Source organism: Macaca fascicularis, chromosome 11 (assembly GCF_037993035.2).
Source record: "Macaca fascicularis isolate 582-1 chromosome 11, T2T-MFA8v1.1".
Taxonomy (NCBI): Eukaryota; Metazoa; Chordata; class Mammalia; order Primates; family Cercopithecidae; genus Macaca; species Macaca fascicularis.
Genome location: NC_088385.1, coordinates 45,769,595 through 45,786,904, shown reverse-complemented (window position 1 = coordinate 45,786,904; position 17,310 = coordinate 45,769,595). Strand labels below are relative to the sequence as shown.

The following is a 17,310-nucleotide window of genomic DNA, read 5'->3' as shown; positions in this document are numbered from 1 at the left end:
TATAAGGGCAAAAATTCATTTTGGGAAGTTGTTTAAACCGTGACAGAAAACTCTTAACATTCTCCATTTCATACTTGATGAAAGCAACTTTTGTGACTACTGACCTACATTTGCCTTCCAAGGCTTATGTGCTAAACAAATGAGTTACTTCTCTTGCTGGATGTAGTCATTGTGTGATTTCCATTCTTGCTGAGTACAAATAGCATTGTCCTTGATCAAAGTGAACACTCTTTATCTCATTCACCTTTTTGGTTTTTGATTTATCCAGGAAACTTTTCTAATGACTAATCAGTGAATAAAAATACCTAGTTGATGGTTTTTATGCTCTTGTTTGAAAGCTAGAATTCTGATATTTTGACCTAGTACCAGGATTTTTATTTTCTTCTTTTATAAATAGCCAATTATCAAGCAGACTTGGCAAACATTACTTGTGAAATTGCAATTAAGCAAAAGCTGATTGATGAACTAGAAAACAGCCAGAAAAGACTGCAGACTCTGAAAAAGCAGTATGAAGAGAAGCTAATGATGCTGCAACATAAAATTCGGGACACTCAGCTTGAAAGAGACCAGGTGCTTCAAAACTTAGGTAAGAATTATATTTAATTCAAATGAAAGTTCAAGCTGAATCTTCAAAATGGGTTTTTTATCTTTTCCTGTAGAAGAAAAAAATGATAGAAGCCGTATTAAACCTAAAAAAGGTTGTTTGTTTTGTTTTTGCAAGTCTCAGTTTGTGTCTTTTATTTAAAAGTTATATGTAGCTTGTAAATACTTTCTGACCAGGTTATATGTTAATTTGTCTCATAATGTTAAATATTGTTATTTATTTTGTTTTTTCATACTGATATCTGCCTAGGCTGTTTACTCACTTTATACAAATTTATGGTTGTTTTAATGTTTTGATTTATGTTGGGTACATTTTAACATAACATATTAATGAATAAGCTTCAATAATCATTAAACAGGGTAAGAGTAGATAATAAAGAGAGAATGATTGAAAGACACCCTAGTCTTCTGAGATGTGAATGTTTGGGAAGTAGCTCTTCTCTTTGGATATGGACTGTAAATCTGTGAAATAAAAATCTGTGTCTCACAAAAAACATATAAAAATATCCTCTGGTCATTTAGGCTCAGTAGAATCTTACTCAGAAGAAAAAGCAAAAAAAGTTAGGTCTGAATATGAAAAGAAACTCCAAGCCATGAATAAAGAACTGCAGAGGCTTCAAGCAGCTCAAAAAGAACATGCAAGGTTGCTTAAAAATCAGTCTCAGTATGAAAAGCAATTGAAGAAATTGCAGCAGGATGTGATGGAAATGAAAAAAACAAAGGTATTGATTGTTTTTTCCATTAACGTTTGATGTTCAGTATGATTTTGCAATTGGGACAAAAAATAAACAACTATTGTGGTTCTTTCCGTATTCGATAAAGGTAACCCAATCTTACAAATGATGTACTTTCCTTTGGCAATTAGAATTTGTTTCTGATAGTCATTCCTCATCAAAGCCTTTCTTCAAGAGTAACTGAAAATCATGTGCTCATCAGGGCTTCTTAGACATTGATGGATATTTCTTCTCTTACAACTCTTACGCAAGCTTAACAAAAACATAAAATATTTCAAATATGCAAGAAAGCATAGATAATAACATAACAAACATTGTATCCACAATCTAGTTTAAAATATTAAGCATTACAGATACACAGTAAGCCTTCTGTTTATCTCTTCCTGATCATATTCCTCATTCTCCAATAGCTAATAACTGTCTTACATTTAGTGTTTATCATTTCTATACACAGAAAAGCACTAATTTTCTTCCCCTGTCCAAAGAGAGTGTGCAAATCCTGATCTGTTATCTGTTTTTGTTGAGGAATCAATTATTCTTTACGTCTATCATGAAAGTCATTGTAGTTTTCTTAAAATAGCAATAAAATAGCAAATATGGAAGTGATTTGGATAGTATAACCATGCATCACTTAATGATGGTACGTTCTGAGAAATGCATTTTTAGGTGATTATTTGTCAAACATGGAGTGTACTTACACAAACCTCGATGGTATAGCCTACTACACACTTAGGCTACATGGTAGAGCCTATTGCTCCTGGGCTACAAACCTGTACAGCATGTTACTATACTGAATACTCTAGGCAATTTTAACACAATGCTAAATATTTGTGTATCCAAACATATCTAAACATAGAAAAGGTATTGTAAAAAATACAGTATAAAAGATAAAAAATGGTACACTTTTTTTTTTTTGAGAGGGAGTCTCACTCTGTCGCCTCCCAGGTTCAAGCAGTTCTCCTTTCTCAGCCTCCCAAATAGCTGGGACTACAGGTGCACACCACCATGCCCAGCTAATTTTTGCATTTTTAGTAGAGACAGGATGTCACCATATTGGTCAGGCTGATCTCGAACTCCTGACCTCAGCTGATCCACCTACCTCAACCTACCAAAGTGCTGGGATTAAAGGCATGAGCCAGTGTGCTCAGCCAAAAATTGTACACTTTTATAGGCATACCTGATTTTACTGTGATTTGCTTTATTGACCTTTGCAGATATTGCATTTTTTACAAATTGAATGTTTGTGGCAACCCTGCCTTGAGGATGTCTGCTGCTGCTATTTTTCCGACAGCATTTGCTCACTTCGTGTCTCTGTCAGCATTTTCTTTTTAACAATTAAGTTTTTTGATTAAGACATGCAAACTATATTTTTAAACATGATACTATTGCACACCTAATAGACTACTGTATAGTATAAACATAACTTTATATGTACCGGGAAAGCAAATAAATTTGTGTGACTTGCTTTAATGTGAATTCACCTTTTTGCGGTGCTCTGGAACCAAACTTTCAAGGTCTCCAAGGTGTGCCTGTAAGGTGTGCACTTAGCATGAAGGGAGGTCGCAGGACTATAAGTTGCTCTGGGTGAATCAATGAACGTGAAGTCCTAGGACATAGCTATACACTGCTGTGGACTTTATCAATACTGTATACACTTAAGCTACACTAAATTTATTTTAAAAACTCTCTTCAGTGATAAACTAACCTTGGCTTACTGTAATTTTTTTTGTACTTTATAAATATTTTAAGTTAAAAAAACTTTTTGACTCTTTTGAAATATCACATAGTTTAAAACACAAAATGCATTTTATAGCCGTACAAAAATATTTTTTCTTTATATCATCATTCTGTAAGCTTTTATCTATTTAAAATTTTTATATTTTTTACTTTTTAAACTTTTTTGTTAAAACTAAAACACAAACACACACAATAGCCTAGGCCTATGCAGAGTGAGGATTATCAGTATCACCGTCTTCAACTCCCCATCTTGTCTCACTGGAAGGCCTTCAGGAGCATTAACACATGTAGAGCTGTCATCTCCTATGATAAAAATGCCTTCTTCTTAAATATCTTCTCAAGGGCTTGCCTGAGGCTGCTTTATAGTTACCTTTTTTTTTCATAAGTCTAAAACAACTATAAAAAGTATAGTATAGTAAATACATAAACCACTATAGCTCCACTATAATCTTATGAAACCACTGTCTTAAATGTGGTTCATTGTTGAGTTAAATGTTGTTATGAGGCACATAACCGTCATTAGATTATTATGTTGTGTAGTTGCTAATAACAACAGTAGCTAAAAATCATTAAGTGCTTTATTAAGTTGTTGAGAATTCAAGTGCCAGGTACTGTTAATACATTTTGTGGGTGTTAACTGGTTGAGTTCTCACAAAAATCCAATGCTATAGATATATTATTTCCATTTTATAGATGAGCAAACCAAAGCCTAGAGAGGTAAAGTAATTCGATCAAGGTCACACAGCTACTGATAGTAAGCTAAGTATCAAGATTTCAAGTTGCAGAACAACTGAATATTGAATACAAAAAGTATAGAATACTAAGCAAATAAAAATGTATTAGAAACAGAAATACATGAATCTCACAGAAATAAGAATTGCCCATTTTAAATGTGCAGTAAAACTGCATGTTTCCATGTTAAGTATTCGGAATTCTAAGAACTTACTTCCATATATGTGCTTGATTGAATGAATGCTGTGACAGAGTAATTTCAATAGATGTATATACCTAATTGATTAGGTTCGCCTAATGAAGCAAATGAAAGAAGAACAAGAGAAAGCCAGACTGACTGAGTCTAGAAGAAACAGAGAGATTGCTCAGTTGAAAAAGGATCAACGTAAAAGAGATGTAAGTGGATTTTAACTCTCAGTTATGTAACAAAATTGTACATTGAAAAAGATGGTTTAATAAATGGAGGAAACATTTCTGGTAACCCTAACTACTAATTGCAGGTTAAGGACAATAGATAAGCATACATATTATAAAATGTCATTTATTACAATATGTGCATTATGGTAATTCAGTATAAGAGTTCATTAAAAAACTGTAATATTATATATTTTATTTGAGACTTATTTTCCAGATGATGACATAGAAGTAAATGGCAAGAATAACTGGTTATCTCTAGGATGACCAAGGAACTAGTTGCAGTATTTTGTAAGATAGCAAGTTTAGGATGGTTCTGAAGAATGTTTTATCACTAGAAGTACTTATAAATAATCCTAGAGTAACAACCAGCCCTTATTAGAAGAGGCTTTTCTAAGGACTATCAAAATTTTTGTATCCTTTGACTCAAGATTCTACTTCCATGAATTTAGACGAAGAAAATAATCTAAAATAAGTAAAAATACTCTGCATCGAAATCTTCACTTTAGGATTCTTTGTAATTGTGAAAAAAGTAAAAACAACCAAATCCCTGACAATGGGAGGAATGGTTAAAGGAATTATGGTACATTCCATTTATATTTTGAAACTGTATACCTATCTGAAAAATGACCACACATTAAGTGTAAAGCATGGTCATCTTACAAATGAGGGAAAATTCAAAGGATGCATCTCAACATGCTAATTGTAGTTGTGTTAGAGTTATAAGTTATGGTTGATTTTTTTTCTTCTTCTTTTCAAAATTTTGGCAATATGATTATTTCTTTTAGGTGAAAAATTATAGTTATGATTTTTTTTTCTTAAAAGAAGAAGCTGGGTGCAGTGGCTCATGCCTATAATCCCAGCCAGCACTTTGAGAGACTAGTGGGAGGGTTGCTTGAACCCAGGAATTCTAGACTAGCCTGAACAACAACACAGCAAGTCTCCCTCTTTGAAAAAGAAGAGGCCTTCACTTTTTCTCTTTATTATTGGTTAGGTTTCAGCCGTTATTCCTTTTTACTTGCTCAACTTTTCCTAAATCCTCCCTGGAAAAATATGAGCATAAAGCATATTTTAGAAAATGGAAATCTATTTTGGGATGTAACGAAGAAAGGGGACAGAGAAAAGAGGGAAGTGAGGTAAAGTGGATAGTGGATATTTTGGCCAGATGACTCCCCTATTTAGGTTATATTTATTTCTTTTTTTCTCCTACTATGTCAGTGTATTTTAATAATCAGTGTATTTGTCATAGTTAATTCCTGGGCATTTAAAATTTTGTTTTTATCAATTTGTTCCTACTGAAATCAAGTAGAAGCACATTCTAACATATTGCCTATTCTTTTTTTTTCTGTTATTGTTTTAAAAGTTGAGATATAATTCACATATCCTAAAATTTACCTTTTAAAGTGTACAATTCATGTTTTTAGTGTATTCACAAAAGTGTGAATGATCACCACTCTCTAATTACAGAAAATTTTCGTTACTCCAGGAAGATACACTGTACCCATTGGTAGTCACTCACAATTGCCCCTGGCCCCTGGCAGCCACTAATCTGCATTTTGTCTCTCTGGACATTGCATATAAATGGAATCATACCAGATGTGGCCTTTTGTGTCTTGCTTTTTTTTTTTTTTTTTTTTTTCCTGAGGCGGAGTCTTACTTTGTCACCTAGGCTGGAGTGCAATGCGTGACCTTGTCTCACTCCAACCTCTGCCTCCCAGGTTCAAGCCATTCTCCTGCCTCAGCCTTCAGAGCAGCTGGGACTACAGGCATGCACCACCACACCTGACTACTTTTTGTATTTTTAGTAGAGGTGGATTTTCACCATGTTGGCCAGACTGGTGTCGAACTCCTGACCTCAAGTGATCCACCTGCCTCGGCCTCCCAAAGGGCTGGGATTACAGGTGTGAGCCACTGCGCCCAGCTGTGTCTGGCTTCTTTTATTTAACACGATGTTTTCAAGGGTCAACCATGTTATAACATGTATCAGCACGTCATTCTTTTTTATGGTTGTATAGATAGAATACGTTTTCTTTGTCCATACATCAGTTGATAGACGTTTGGGTTCTTTCCATTTTTTGTCTATTTTATATTTAATGAAAACCTTTGGACAATAGGAATAATTTCTTTACAGTGTATGCTACCTATTTCTTTATTACTAATTCATATAAGATATAGGGAGATCAACATTGAACTCCTAGGATGAACTTTTTGAATGTTTTCCATAACATATGATGCCTATATTCTATTATAAAGATACAATGCTGGCTAATCACATATAAAGCTAACATTCATACTCCCTCTCCCTTTTATTTGTTGCCTTGTGTACCTATTGGCCTCCTTTTAAAATTGTTCCTTGTCATATTCATCTTTGAACCCTTAGAAAGTTCAGGGTGACATTTACATACCATATAAAAATATGAATGAGCTTGAGATTTGATTTTTAATAGGAAGAAATTGAATGTAGTAAGAAGTTTCAAACTATATGATAATTATAGTTTTTGATAATTCATTAATTTAAAAAACACATTAATTTTGCTTTTATATCAATCATTGTGGCAGGCAATTAAGATATAGTTGTGATAAGATAAAGTCATTTTCTCAAGGAATTCCCATCTGATGAGGCAGAAATATACATAAACCTAAAATGAATGGTCTGCTTGAATTTGAATGCAAAACACGAGGGATTATTTGTTAAATAACAGGATTTAAGTACTAGAAAGGAAGTTTGTAGTGAACTGTCATTCTTAAACTTTGTCCAACAATACAGAATTGAATAAATGATAGAACTGGAATTAAGATATAAGTTCTTTCTTTTTTCCTTTTTTTTCTTTCCTTTCTTTCTTTTTTTTTTTTTTTTTTTTTAATGAGATGGAGTCTCGCTCTGTCCTCCAGGCTGCAGTACAGTGGTGCAGTCTTGGCTCACCGCAGCCCCCGCCTCCTGGGTTCAAGCGATTCTCCCACCTCAGCCTCCCGAGTAGCTGAGATTACAGGCACGTGCCACCATGCCTGGCTAATTTTGTATTTTTAGTTGAGACAGGGTTTTGCCATGTTGGCCAGGCTGGTCTTGAACTCCTGACCTCAAGTGATTCTCCCACCTTGACCTCCCAAAATGCTGGGATTACAAGCATGAGCCACCGCTCCTGGCCTCTGAGTTCTTTTTAAGTCCAAATTTTTTTCTTAAATTATATGCCTGTAGAATGGCTTGAAGTAATCCTAATTAGTTATCTTTATTTTGAGAGTACCTGGAAACAAATTAATAGTCAATGCAGACATGTTTTATTGTCCATTTACTTTATCCACCATAAGATCCATAGTTATTACAAGGTACTAATCAATATATATTCTTCCTATGTCTACAACAATTTATAATTATTGTATATATTATAAGATGACTCTATTGAAAATATTCTAAACTTTGTTTCTTCCTATCTGTGCCTCAAACAGCAACTAAAACAAGATGTCTAACAAAATTAAATAAGATAACATTTGTAAAGCATTTAGAAAAGTACTTGCATGTAGTAAGCACCAAATGTATCAAATTTAAGTATGTAACACAGAGATAACCTTTCATTTTTTTCAAAAAGGGATGAGGTATATCTGTATTTATTTGTGTTTGTTGGGATAAAACAGCTGTACCTGTAATAATGTATACAAGGTTGTTGACTCAGATCCTGCTAAGAACTCACAGTTCCCAGGGGTATGGGGAAATATATTTATATAGGAATAGGAAATATTGTGTCTTTCACTTTACTATTTCCACTTATTTAATATTATTTTGCAGCATCAACTTAGACTTCTGGAAGCCCAAAAAAGAAACCAAGAAGTGGTTCTACGTCGCAAAACGGAAGAGGTACAGTAAGCAAGCTGACCATTTGGAAGAAACATTCTGACTTTGAGATATATGATGTCTTTCTATAGACTAAGATAATGAGTCAACCTCTGCTGCAATTTCAGGTTACAGCTCTTCGTCGGCAAGTAAGACCCATGTCAGATAAAGTGGCTGGGAAAGTTACTCGGAAGCTGAGTTCATCTGATGCCCCTGCTCAGGACACAAGTTCCAGTGCAGCTGCTCTCGAAACAGATGCATCAAGGACAGGAGTCCAGCAGAAAATGAGAATTCCTGTGGCGAGAGTCCAGGCCTTACCAACGCCCACAACAAATGGAACCAGGTCTACATAATTCTGTTCCTGCTGACATAATCTTCTTGGCCATTAATACAGAATGTTGTACTTAAATGAAAAAATGGCTCATTATTTGACAGTACACAATCAAATAAGTGCATAAGTAATTATGCTTGTCTGTTTTATATGATTATAGGAAAAAATATCAGAGGAAAGGATTGACTGGCCGAGTGTTTATTTCCAAGACAGCCCGCATGAAGTGGCAGCTCCTTGAGCGCAGAGTCACAGACATCATCATGCAGAAGATGACCATTTCCAACATGGAGGCAGATATGAATAGACTCCTCAAGGTGTGGGAAATAGAAAGTAGATATGCTCCCCCTTAGCTGACTGTTAATTTTACTCTTCCAATTTTGTTTCCCGGGTAAATTTAACACTTACCAAGTTTTGGGGGGGTTTTGATTCTACAGTATATAAATAGATGAACATAATTTCTTAAAATCCAACCTGCTTTCTCAATAGCAACGGGAGGAACTGACAAAAAGACGAGAGAAACTTTCAAAAAGAAGGGAGAAGATAGTTAAGGAGAATGGAGAGGGAGATAAAAATGTGGCTAATATCAATGAAGAGATGGAGTCACTGATTGCTAATATAGATTACATCAATGACAGTATTTCTGATTGTCAAGCCAACATAATGCAGATGGAAGAAGCAAAGGTTTGTAATTTTTTGAAAAGTGTAATGGCTTAATGAAAAGTACTTTTGTATTGTTTATCATTCAAAGCACTTTGAGTTTTTACGTGAAGGTGTTTTCTATTTATTGGTCTAATCTAATACTTAGATTTTACATGTATGCCACTTCCTGCTTGCTTTTCAGATTTCTCTGCTGATTGTGTGATAACATTTATTGTTTATGTAACACATGGGTCATTTTTACATCCCACTTTGAATTCTTAGCTGCTTAAATGTATTTTATCTTTTCAACTAAACCCTATGTTTCTTGGGGTAATGATCATATATTGCACCTATCTGAGCATCTCGTTAGCTAACCCAATACTAGGAAATAAATATATGAAACAATATATAAAACCTTCTGTTTTCAGCTCAAAGTAATGGTCATCATATTATGCTGATTTTATATAGGAAGAAGGTGAGACATTGGATGTTACTGCAGTCATTAATGCCTGCACCCTTACAGAAGCCCGATACCTGCTAGATCACTTCCTGTCAATGGGCATTAATAAGGTCAGATATAACCACACTATTACTGAAAACCTAAGTTTTGACTAATTCATTGTAGTTTTATTTATCTTTCTGTAGTAACCATTCGCTTTGTAATAAGGAAGAAGATTATTCATAATTGGAAAGTATTTCTTTTACCCTTCTTTAGAGTCAGGAAGAGTGAGAAATATTTAGATCAATTTCATTAGCATGTCGTCTATTATGTTTGTTTATTAGAGCAGATAAACAGCTTAAGAAATAATTCCCCTTTTGCTTTAACAAAGGAAAAATTAGAAAAAAATTTCTCAGTATGCAAACAAGTTTGGTATCATAACTAATTTAACATTGATTCTTTACAGATCAAAAGTGAATCAGAAAAGAAAAAATAATTTAATCATTCTCTTATTTTGAATGTAAATTCTCTAATTTGTCACCTGTAAGAAAACCCTGCCCAAATGTTGAAGATGATAATGGTTTCTGACTCACTTTTTTTTTCCATGTTGGGACTGTTATACTCTTTCTGTTCTTACGCCATCTCACTTAATTTTCACAATGTGCCAAGAGGTAATTATTATTGATCTCATTTTGCATATGAGGAAACTGAGAATCCAGAAGATAACATCTTGGACAGGTGAACTTGTCCATGATCACTAAGCCAGTTTGTGGAGGAGCTGGGATGACTCAAGGTCTATCTGATGTCAAGCCCATATATCATATTCATTTGCTGTTTGATACAGATCTTTGTGTGGTAGATCCTGTTTCATATGACCTAAGATAATTTTTTGTTGTGTTTCAGGGTCTTCAGGCTGCCCAGAAAGAGGCTCAAATTAAAGTACTGGAAGGTCGACTCAAACAAACAGAAATAACCAGTGCTACCCAAAACCAGCTCTTATTCCATATGTTGAAAGAGAAGGCAGAATTAAATCCTGAGCTAGATGCTTTACTAGGCCATGCTTTACAAGGTAATTTGTACTCGATTTTAGTTAAATGAATTTGCATGGTAGCTTTGCTTTTTCAACATGGTATAGTATATCCCTTTCCCCTATGGCTTGACTGAATAGATGCTATATTTACTCATGCTTTTAATAATTATTCTTTCTTTAATTTGCATGTATACATTTGGCAAGGTAATTGTTGTTATTCCAAGAAATGATTACCAACTTAAAATGGCTTACTTAACCTTATTAAGCAATTAGTTTTTATGGGCAAAGAAGACCAATCAAGTTTTCGTATTGGTTATCTAAATTACTTAAAATATTAACCAAGTTTCTTTACTTTACTCTGTGTATCTCACTGCCTTAAAAATAAATTTATAAGTGTTTGCTATGGCATCTATTCTACATGTAAATGGTACATAATCTTGTTTTATGTGGGAGTTTTTAACATTGGATCTGTTTTGATTGGAGTATTGCTTTTTGTTTCCTTTTTGCTGTTATTTACACAGATCTAGATAGCGTACCATTAGGTAAGTATGTTTAGCTTTCTGTGTATCCTACAGCTGCATGAATTACTAATTGTTCATGTACACTAATTGTGGTACATCTTATTTTAAAGATTTTTATTGGTGGTCAAGTGGTTTTTGCATGATCTTTTTTGAAATGTATCCATGGCCACAAACACACTAAGTCTTTTATCTTTATTAAACATTCCTGATTTTAAAATTCTTAGATGTTTAAAGAAGTATGCTTTTGTTAGTTGTCGCTTTTATTATTTGAGTTCCAGTTGTGGCTCCAGTTTCATAAACCCCCTGTCTTCTTTCTCTTTCTTATAGAAAAACATAATATATATGTTCTGTTAAATTTTTAAAATATATCTATTAACGTGCATCTATTGTTTTAACCTCATAAATAACTTTCTTCTGTATATATCTTTGTGTGTGTATATATATATATATTCTTATCTGTTTATTTTTGTAAATTTAGGCACACATTTTTAAATATTGTAAACTGAACAAAACTATCCAAAGGATTTTATCAGAACAGGTTGAAACAGTATTGGTCAGGCTGTTCAAGTACCTGGCATTATAACTAGCCCTTTTCCATTCCATGTGTTATCAAGCATGTTTCTTTGCCTCCTCCTTCCTCTGTCCCTCTCACTCTTCGTCTCCCTCCCTCTCTTCCTTCTCCTCCCCAGTCCGTCCTCCTCCTCTTTTTTCCCTCCTCTTCTTTCTCTTCCTCCTTCTTCTTCCTCTCCTCCTCCTCTTCTTTATCTTTCTCCTCCTCCTTCGTCTTTCTCCTCCTTCTTTTTCTCCTTCTCCTTCTCTTTGTTCTTCTTAGTGGCTCAATTCATAGTAATATATGCTCTCTTTTAACTCGAAAGATAAATTATTTGATGTCTTTATGTGCAGAAGAATATTAAATTGGTAATTTGATGAGCAGTGTTACTGTTTTCCAACTTTCTTTTTTTTGAGACGGAGTCTCGCTCTATTGCCCAGGCTGGAGTGCAGTGGCCGGATCTCAGCTCACTGTAAGCTCTGCCTCCCGGGTTTATGCCATTCTCCTGCCTCAACCTCCCGAGTAGCTGGGACTACAGGTGCCCGCCACTTCGCCCGGCTAGTTTTTTGTATTTTTTTAAGTAGAGACGGGGTTTCACCGTGTTAGACAGGCTGGTCTCGATCTCCTGACCTCGTGATCCGCCCGTCTCAGCCTCCCAAAGTGCTGGGATTACAGGCTTGAGCCACCGCACCCGGCCCTGTTTTCCAACTTTCAAACAAATTTCAATTTTCTGGAGCTTAAAGAAAGGTCAGAAGCAGAGAGTAGGAACTCATTCAGCTAATGTAACCTATGACTCATGGCAGAAATTTGCCCTAGGAACTGGGGCTCTTCTAGACGAAAGGAGCCAAATAAAAAGCATGAGATGAGAAAACAATGAAATTTAAATCCACAGAAGCTAGAAAGTCATAGGTACATTGCTTTAAATATCATTTAGTTGTTCTCCAGTTTTATCACAATCATTGGGCTCTATGCTGGGATCCAAAGATGAGTGAGATGCTGAACTTGTCCTTATGGACTTGATGCCCTGCTGAGGAGGAGAGACTATGAACGGATTATGATATATTGTAGTGAAGGCAATGATTGAGATCTATAGACTTATGGGAGCACAGAGTAGGACCACCTAACAAGAATGGAGGAGTTAATGAAGGCTTTCTGGACGAGGTGACATTTAAGCTAAAATATAAGTGAAGAAAAAGAGTTAGCCAGGAAAAAGACAAGGTTGAATGGGAGCCAGAGAGTCGCTCCAGGCACAGGGGCAGCAAAAGCTAAGGCATCGGAATTTAGCCACACTTTTGTGTACCTGAGGCCTACAAACAGGTTGATGCTCCAGAGCAGCAAGTTCATGACATGGAATGATGAAACTTAAGGCTAGAGGATGAACCAGGGCCAGCGCCCCATGCTCACAGGGTTGTACTTTTGTAGCTTTTAAAGAACATCCTGATTTTTCTGTATCTGTGTTGGGATCCCAAAGGTCACCACTATCATCAGAGATTTGCTAGAAGACTCACAGGGCTTAGTATATGGTTGTATTCATGACTTAAGATTTATGATATCAATGTTCATAAGGGGAAAAGACACAGATGGCCTCCGGAAGAATCCATGTCCAGGCATTTGTATCTCTCTCCCTCCCATGAGAGATCACACAGAGTGCTTTCTTTCCCCAGAACAAAAAACACAGCAATATTGGTGCAATGTTTATATCCAGAAAGTCCAGTAGATGCTCAGTGCCCAAGGGTTTTACTGGGGATGGTGAGTGACATATGTACCTTCTGTTGGTCTAGACTTCCAGAAGGAAAGCAAGTGTTCAGCATAAGCCATATTATTTGCAATTTCTAATGTACAGTGAGCCACTTTTATTAGTTAATAGTTGACTGGAGACACTCTGAGAGCTGTTTTCATATGTCAGCCAAAGTCCAGTTTTCCAAGCAGACCTTTCTAAGGACAGCAGTCTCAAGGGCTGCAATGTTAAATTTTTAAATATATAATTAGTATATGGAAACTACACACACACACACACACACACACACACACACGTTTTTAAAATAATAACTTTAATGGAAGACTTTTAAAAATCCAGTTATTTGGTTAACTTCCAGTGAAGTGAGACAGTGAAACTCTATAATGATATAGATTAACTTTAGGGTATTTGGGAGTTTTGTTTTGTCTTTGTCTTTAAAGCTACTGTAATAAAAGAAGCTAATTTTGGGCTAGAGTTGTGTTCTCAGAGTTGAGAGTACAACAGTGAGTTGTTGGTGTGTCCTGCTGCCCAGATTACTATAATACTTCAGACCAAACTTGGTACTGAAGAGGGTCTGAGTTGGTGACCATCTGGGTGGGATCCTCTGGGCTCTGGCCAGACTGGTTCTGTGAAGACACCATTATCTCTAACTAAGGCATACAGGCATAAGCAGGAGTTAAGAGCTTTTTACGAAGGACTTGCATGATGTTTAACATTTAATTCCATCACACTCTGCAAGATAAATACTAGCAAATCTTAGCCTGCTGTTAAAACACAGAGGGAAAACAGAGGCTAGGTTTGTCATTTCTTTATAACATAATTTTCTATATTCTTTACTAATTCAGTACCTTGGCCGGGCGCGGTGGCTCAAGCCTGTAATCCCAGCACTTTGGGAGGCCGAGACGGGCGGATCACGAGGTCAGGAGATCGAGACCACCCTGGCTGACATGGTGAAACCCCGTCTCTACTAAAAAATACAAAAAACTAGCCCGGCGAGGTGGCGGGCGCCTGTAGTCCCAGCTACTCGGGAGGCTGAGGCAGGAGAATGGCATGAACCCGGGAGGCGGAGCTTGCAGTGAGCTGAGATCCGGCCACTGCACTCCAGCCTGGGCGGCAGAGCGAGACTCCGTCTCAAAAAAAAAAAAAATAATAATAATAATAATAATAATTCAGTACCTTAGAACTCAATTATCCTTTCTGTGAAGCAAGTCCTTGAGCCTTCCTCTAATGAGATACATATTGCCTTCAAAATCACCATTTTTTTTTTCACTTCAGAAAGTAAACACCTTTGAGTGAGTCCTAGATATGATTCTATTTTAGATAATAGTACCAAGTCTTACTGAACAATGAGAAAGGAAGGGAACACTTGTGGAGAGAAATGAATCAATTGACTAATGTTGCCATAGTCTACCTGTATTATATAAAATTTAAAATTAAAAGGGGATGAACTGTATATATTGTTCTTTAATGTATATGTTGCCCATAATTTTGTCTTTAGATTTATGAAATGATTTTTATAATAAAATGTATACATTAAAACAGCCTACACCGATGTTAGGGGCTTGCTGGCATTTTAAGTCGTTTACTTTCTGTGGCTGTTTTATTTACTGACTTCCTAACAGTTTTATGTTTAATTCTTCTCCCTTTTCACTAGTCGGCTACAGTTGTTCTGAAATAGTAGTGGTTTCTTTGTATTAGTTTACAGAACTGTTGCATGCAAACCTATTGGTTTTGTCTTCTGTGTTCATGTGAATGAGCTGCATGCTGATGTGTGACTTCTGAACACCCTCATACACACCTTCTCTCTTTCTATATGAAAGCAAAAATACAGAAATTAAAAAAGGAAAAATATCTAAGTACATTGGCATAACTGATAAAGTATAACAACTATATTTATACTTTATGTAGTATTCTTGGTTGGCTTAGTACATTAAAGGAGGCCCATGTAGCGTTTACTTTATATTTTTAAACAGTAGATTCTTGTATGTTTGGATGGTACAGGATACATATATAATTCTGCAATAGTCATATGTACTCATCTCATTCAGAAGGATGTTATTCTTCTATACTCTACCATTCAAAGTCATGGTTTTCCTGTTTGAACATGTTTTACTCGTTCTAGAACACACAATCAAAGGAGAGTTTTTAAAAATACTTTTCTACAATTCTATCTATTTAGATTCAGTTACTAAAACCATCGTGCCCATATTGAGATGTTGAGCTGTTGTTTATTACAGCATGTGGATTGCAGTCACCATTCAAACTGTGACATGGGGACAATGCTTACATTTTAAACATTTTTTTGTAGAAAACGTAGAGGATAGTACTGATGAGGATGCACCTTTAAACAGCCCAGGATCAGAAGGAAGGTAAGAAGGCATTTAGAAACAATAGAGTTGACTTATTTACATAATATTTTAAATACTTTTATCTCGTTGTATCAAATAATTACCATAAAACAAATAATTTTCAATCTAATGGCCTAGTGAATAGCACTTAGAAACAGTAAATAGAAACCAAGTTAAGTTACGCTTAACCATCATACATTTTAAAATGAAAATATTGAAATATTTAAGGAACATAAATGAATTATTTTTAAATTAGTTCATTTTGACTTTCAATATTGTCTTTCTGTATTTCCCATAGGCATATAAATTTTTTGTAGTCATTGATATAGAGGAGCTATAGCTTTCTATAATAATTTTCTATTTAATCTTGTGCTTAATTATTTATTTGCACATAGCACACTGTCTTCAGATCTCATGAAGCTTTGTGGTGAAGTGAAACCTAAGAGCAAGGTAAGAAGAACTGAAAGTATCAGGTAAACATGTTTTACACTGTTATTTGTTATTGCTATTAAACACATAGGTTCAGATTTGACTCTTAATAGATTAGCAAGAGGGCCTGGTTTTACTAAAGATCTTCTTTATTTAGTTTTTTTTTGTTTTTTTAATCATATTTCCCTTTAAGTGGTAACTGAAAAAATTTATATTAAAAAATTTCTCTGGCCAGGTACGGTGGCTCACACCTGTAATTCCAGCATTTTGGGAGGCTGAGGCAGGTGGATCATGAGGTCAGGAGATCGAGACCATCCTGGCTAACACGGTGAAAACCTGTCTCTACTAAAAATACAAAAAAAAAAAAAAAAAAAAAAAGCCATGCGTGGTGGTGGGCACCTGTAGTCCCAGCTATTCAGGAGGCTGAAGCAGGAGAATCTCTTGAACCCGGGAGGTGACGCTTGCAGTGAGCCGAGATTGCGCAACTGCCCTCTAGTCTGGGCGACAGAGCAAGACTTTGTCTCAAAAAAAAAAAAAAATTCTCCTTGGTGGAAATTGGGCTTTACTGTATTCTTATATTTTTCCCACTGGATAACACAATTATGGATGGTGATTCTTAAGCTGCTGATTAACTAAATTGTAGACTGTGTAGTGCCATACAATATCATTATATTGGCAGGAGATTTCTTAAATTTTAGCATTCTAGTGTGTTCTTAAGTATTTCTTATTTAACCGTGCCTTGAGGTGGTTTTAATAATAATCCAGTCCGTAATTATTATGTGTTAAAAACTTACAAAGCTATAATGCATATTTATAGGGTTTTTAAAAAATGATATAAATTACACACACAGTTAAATGTGTGAGCTACCTAATGGTACATATCAGGTTGAATGCGGTAGCATTTGATAGTAGGTGATTTGACTAACAATCCTACAATGTTTGAAAACAAAGAATTCTTGCGGTGCTTATTGAATATTGTTGAGTGAATGGATTGAATCAGGACCTGAAATAATAATACTGTGCAATGGGTAGTGTATATTTAAGGCCCACAGTGGTTAATCAGGTAATGCAAATGACTAATTTAGCTGGATATACAATAACAAATGGGTCATCATTATGTCTACCTGGAGAGTACATGTCCCATCTAAAAGGAAATAGCCACCATCAAGTTTTGCTCATTTTTACCATGTGGGAATATGAGCCTAAGGCTACCAGATCCTTTGTTTTTTCAAGAGAATT

General features: G+C 35.4%; 1 protein-coding gene across 22 annotated transcripts in view; it reads left to right on the top strand.

Moving 5' to 3' along the window:
• The window catches only part of KIF21A (kinesin family member 21A), a 163,235-nt gene that overhangs the window by 108,942 nt on the left and 36,983 nt on the right, over positions 1-17,310 (top strand). For 13 of the 22 annotated variants that reach the window (XM_074006593.1, XM_015430729.3, XM_074006588.1 and 10 more), the window contains 12 exons: positions 398-586; positions 1,126-1,325; positions 4,095-4,202; positions 8,002-8,070; positions 8,175-8,389; positions 8,538-8,691; positions 8,864-9,058; positions 9,485-9,586; positions 10,359-10,524; positions 11,007-11,027; positions 15,603-15,663; positions 16,038-16,092. In XM_074006593.1, coding sequence (XP_073862694.1) covers positions 398-586; positions 1,126-1,325; positions 4,095-4,202; positions 8,002-8,070; positions 8,175-8,389; positions 8,538-8,691; positions 8,864-9,058; positions 9,485-9,586; positions 10,359-10,524; positions 11,007-11,027; positions 15,603-15,663; positions 16,038-16,092 — 1,535 coding nt within the window. The remainder of the gene's footprint in view (positions 1-397; positions 587-1,125; positions 1,326-4,094; positions 4,203-8,001; positions 8,071-8,174; positions 8,390-8,537; positions 8,692-8,863; positions 9,059-9,484; positions 9,587-10,358; positions 10,525-11,006; positions 11,028-15,602; positions 15,664-16,037; positions 16,093-17,310) is intronic. The other 9 variants (XM_005570570.3, XM_074006595.1, XM_065524023.1 and 6 more) reach the window with 1 other exon arrangement.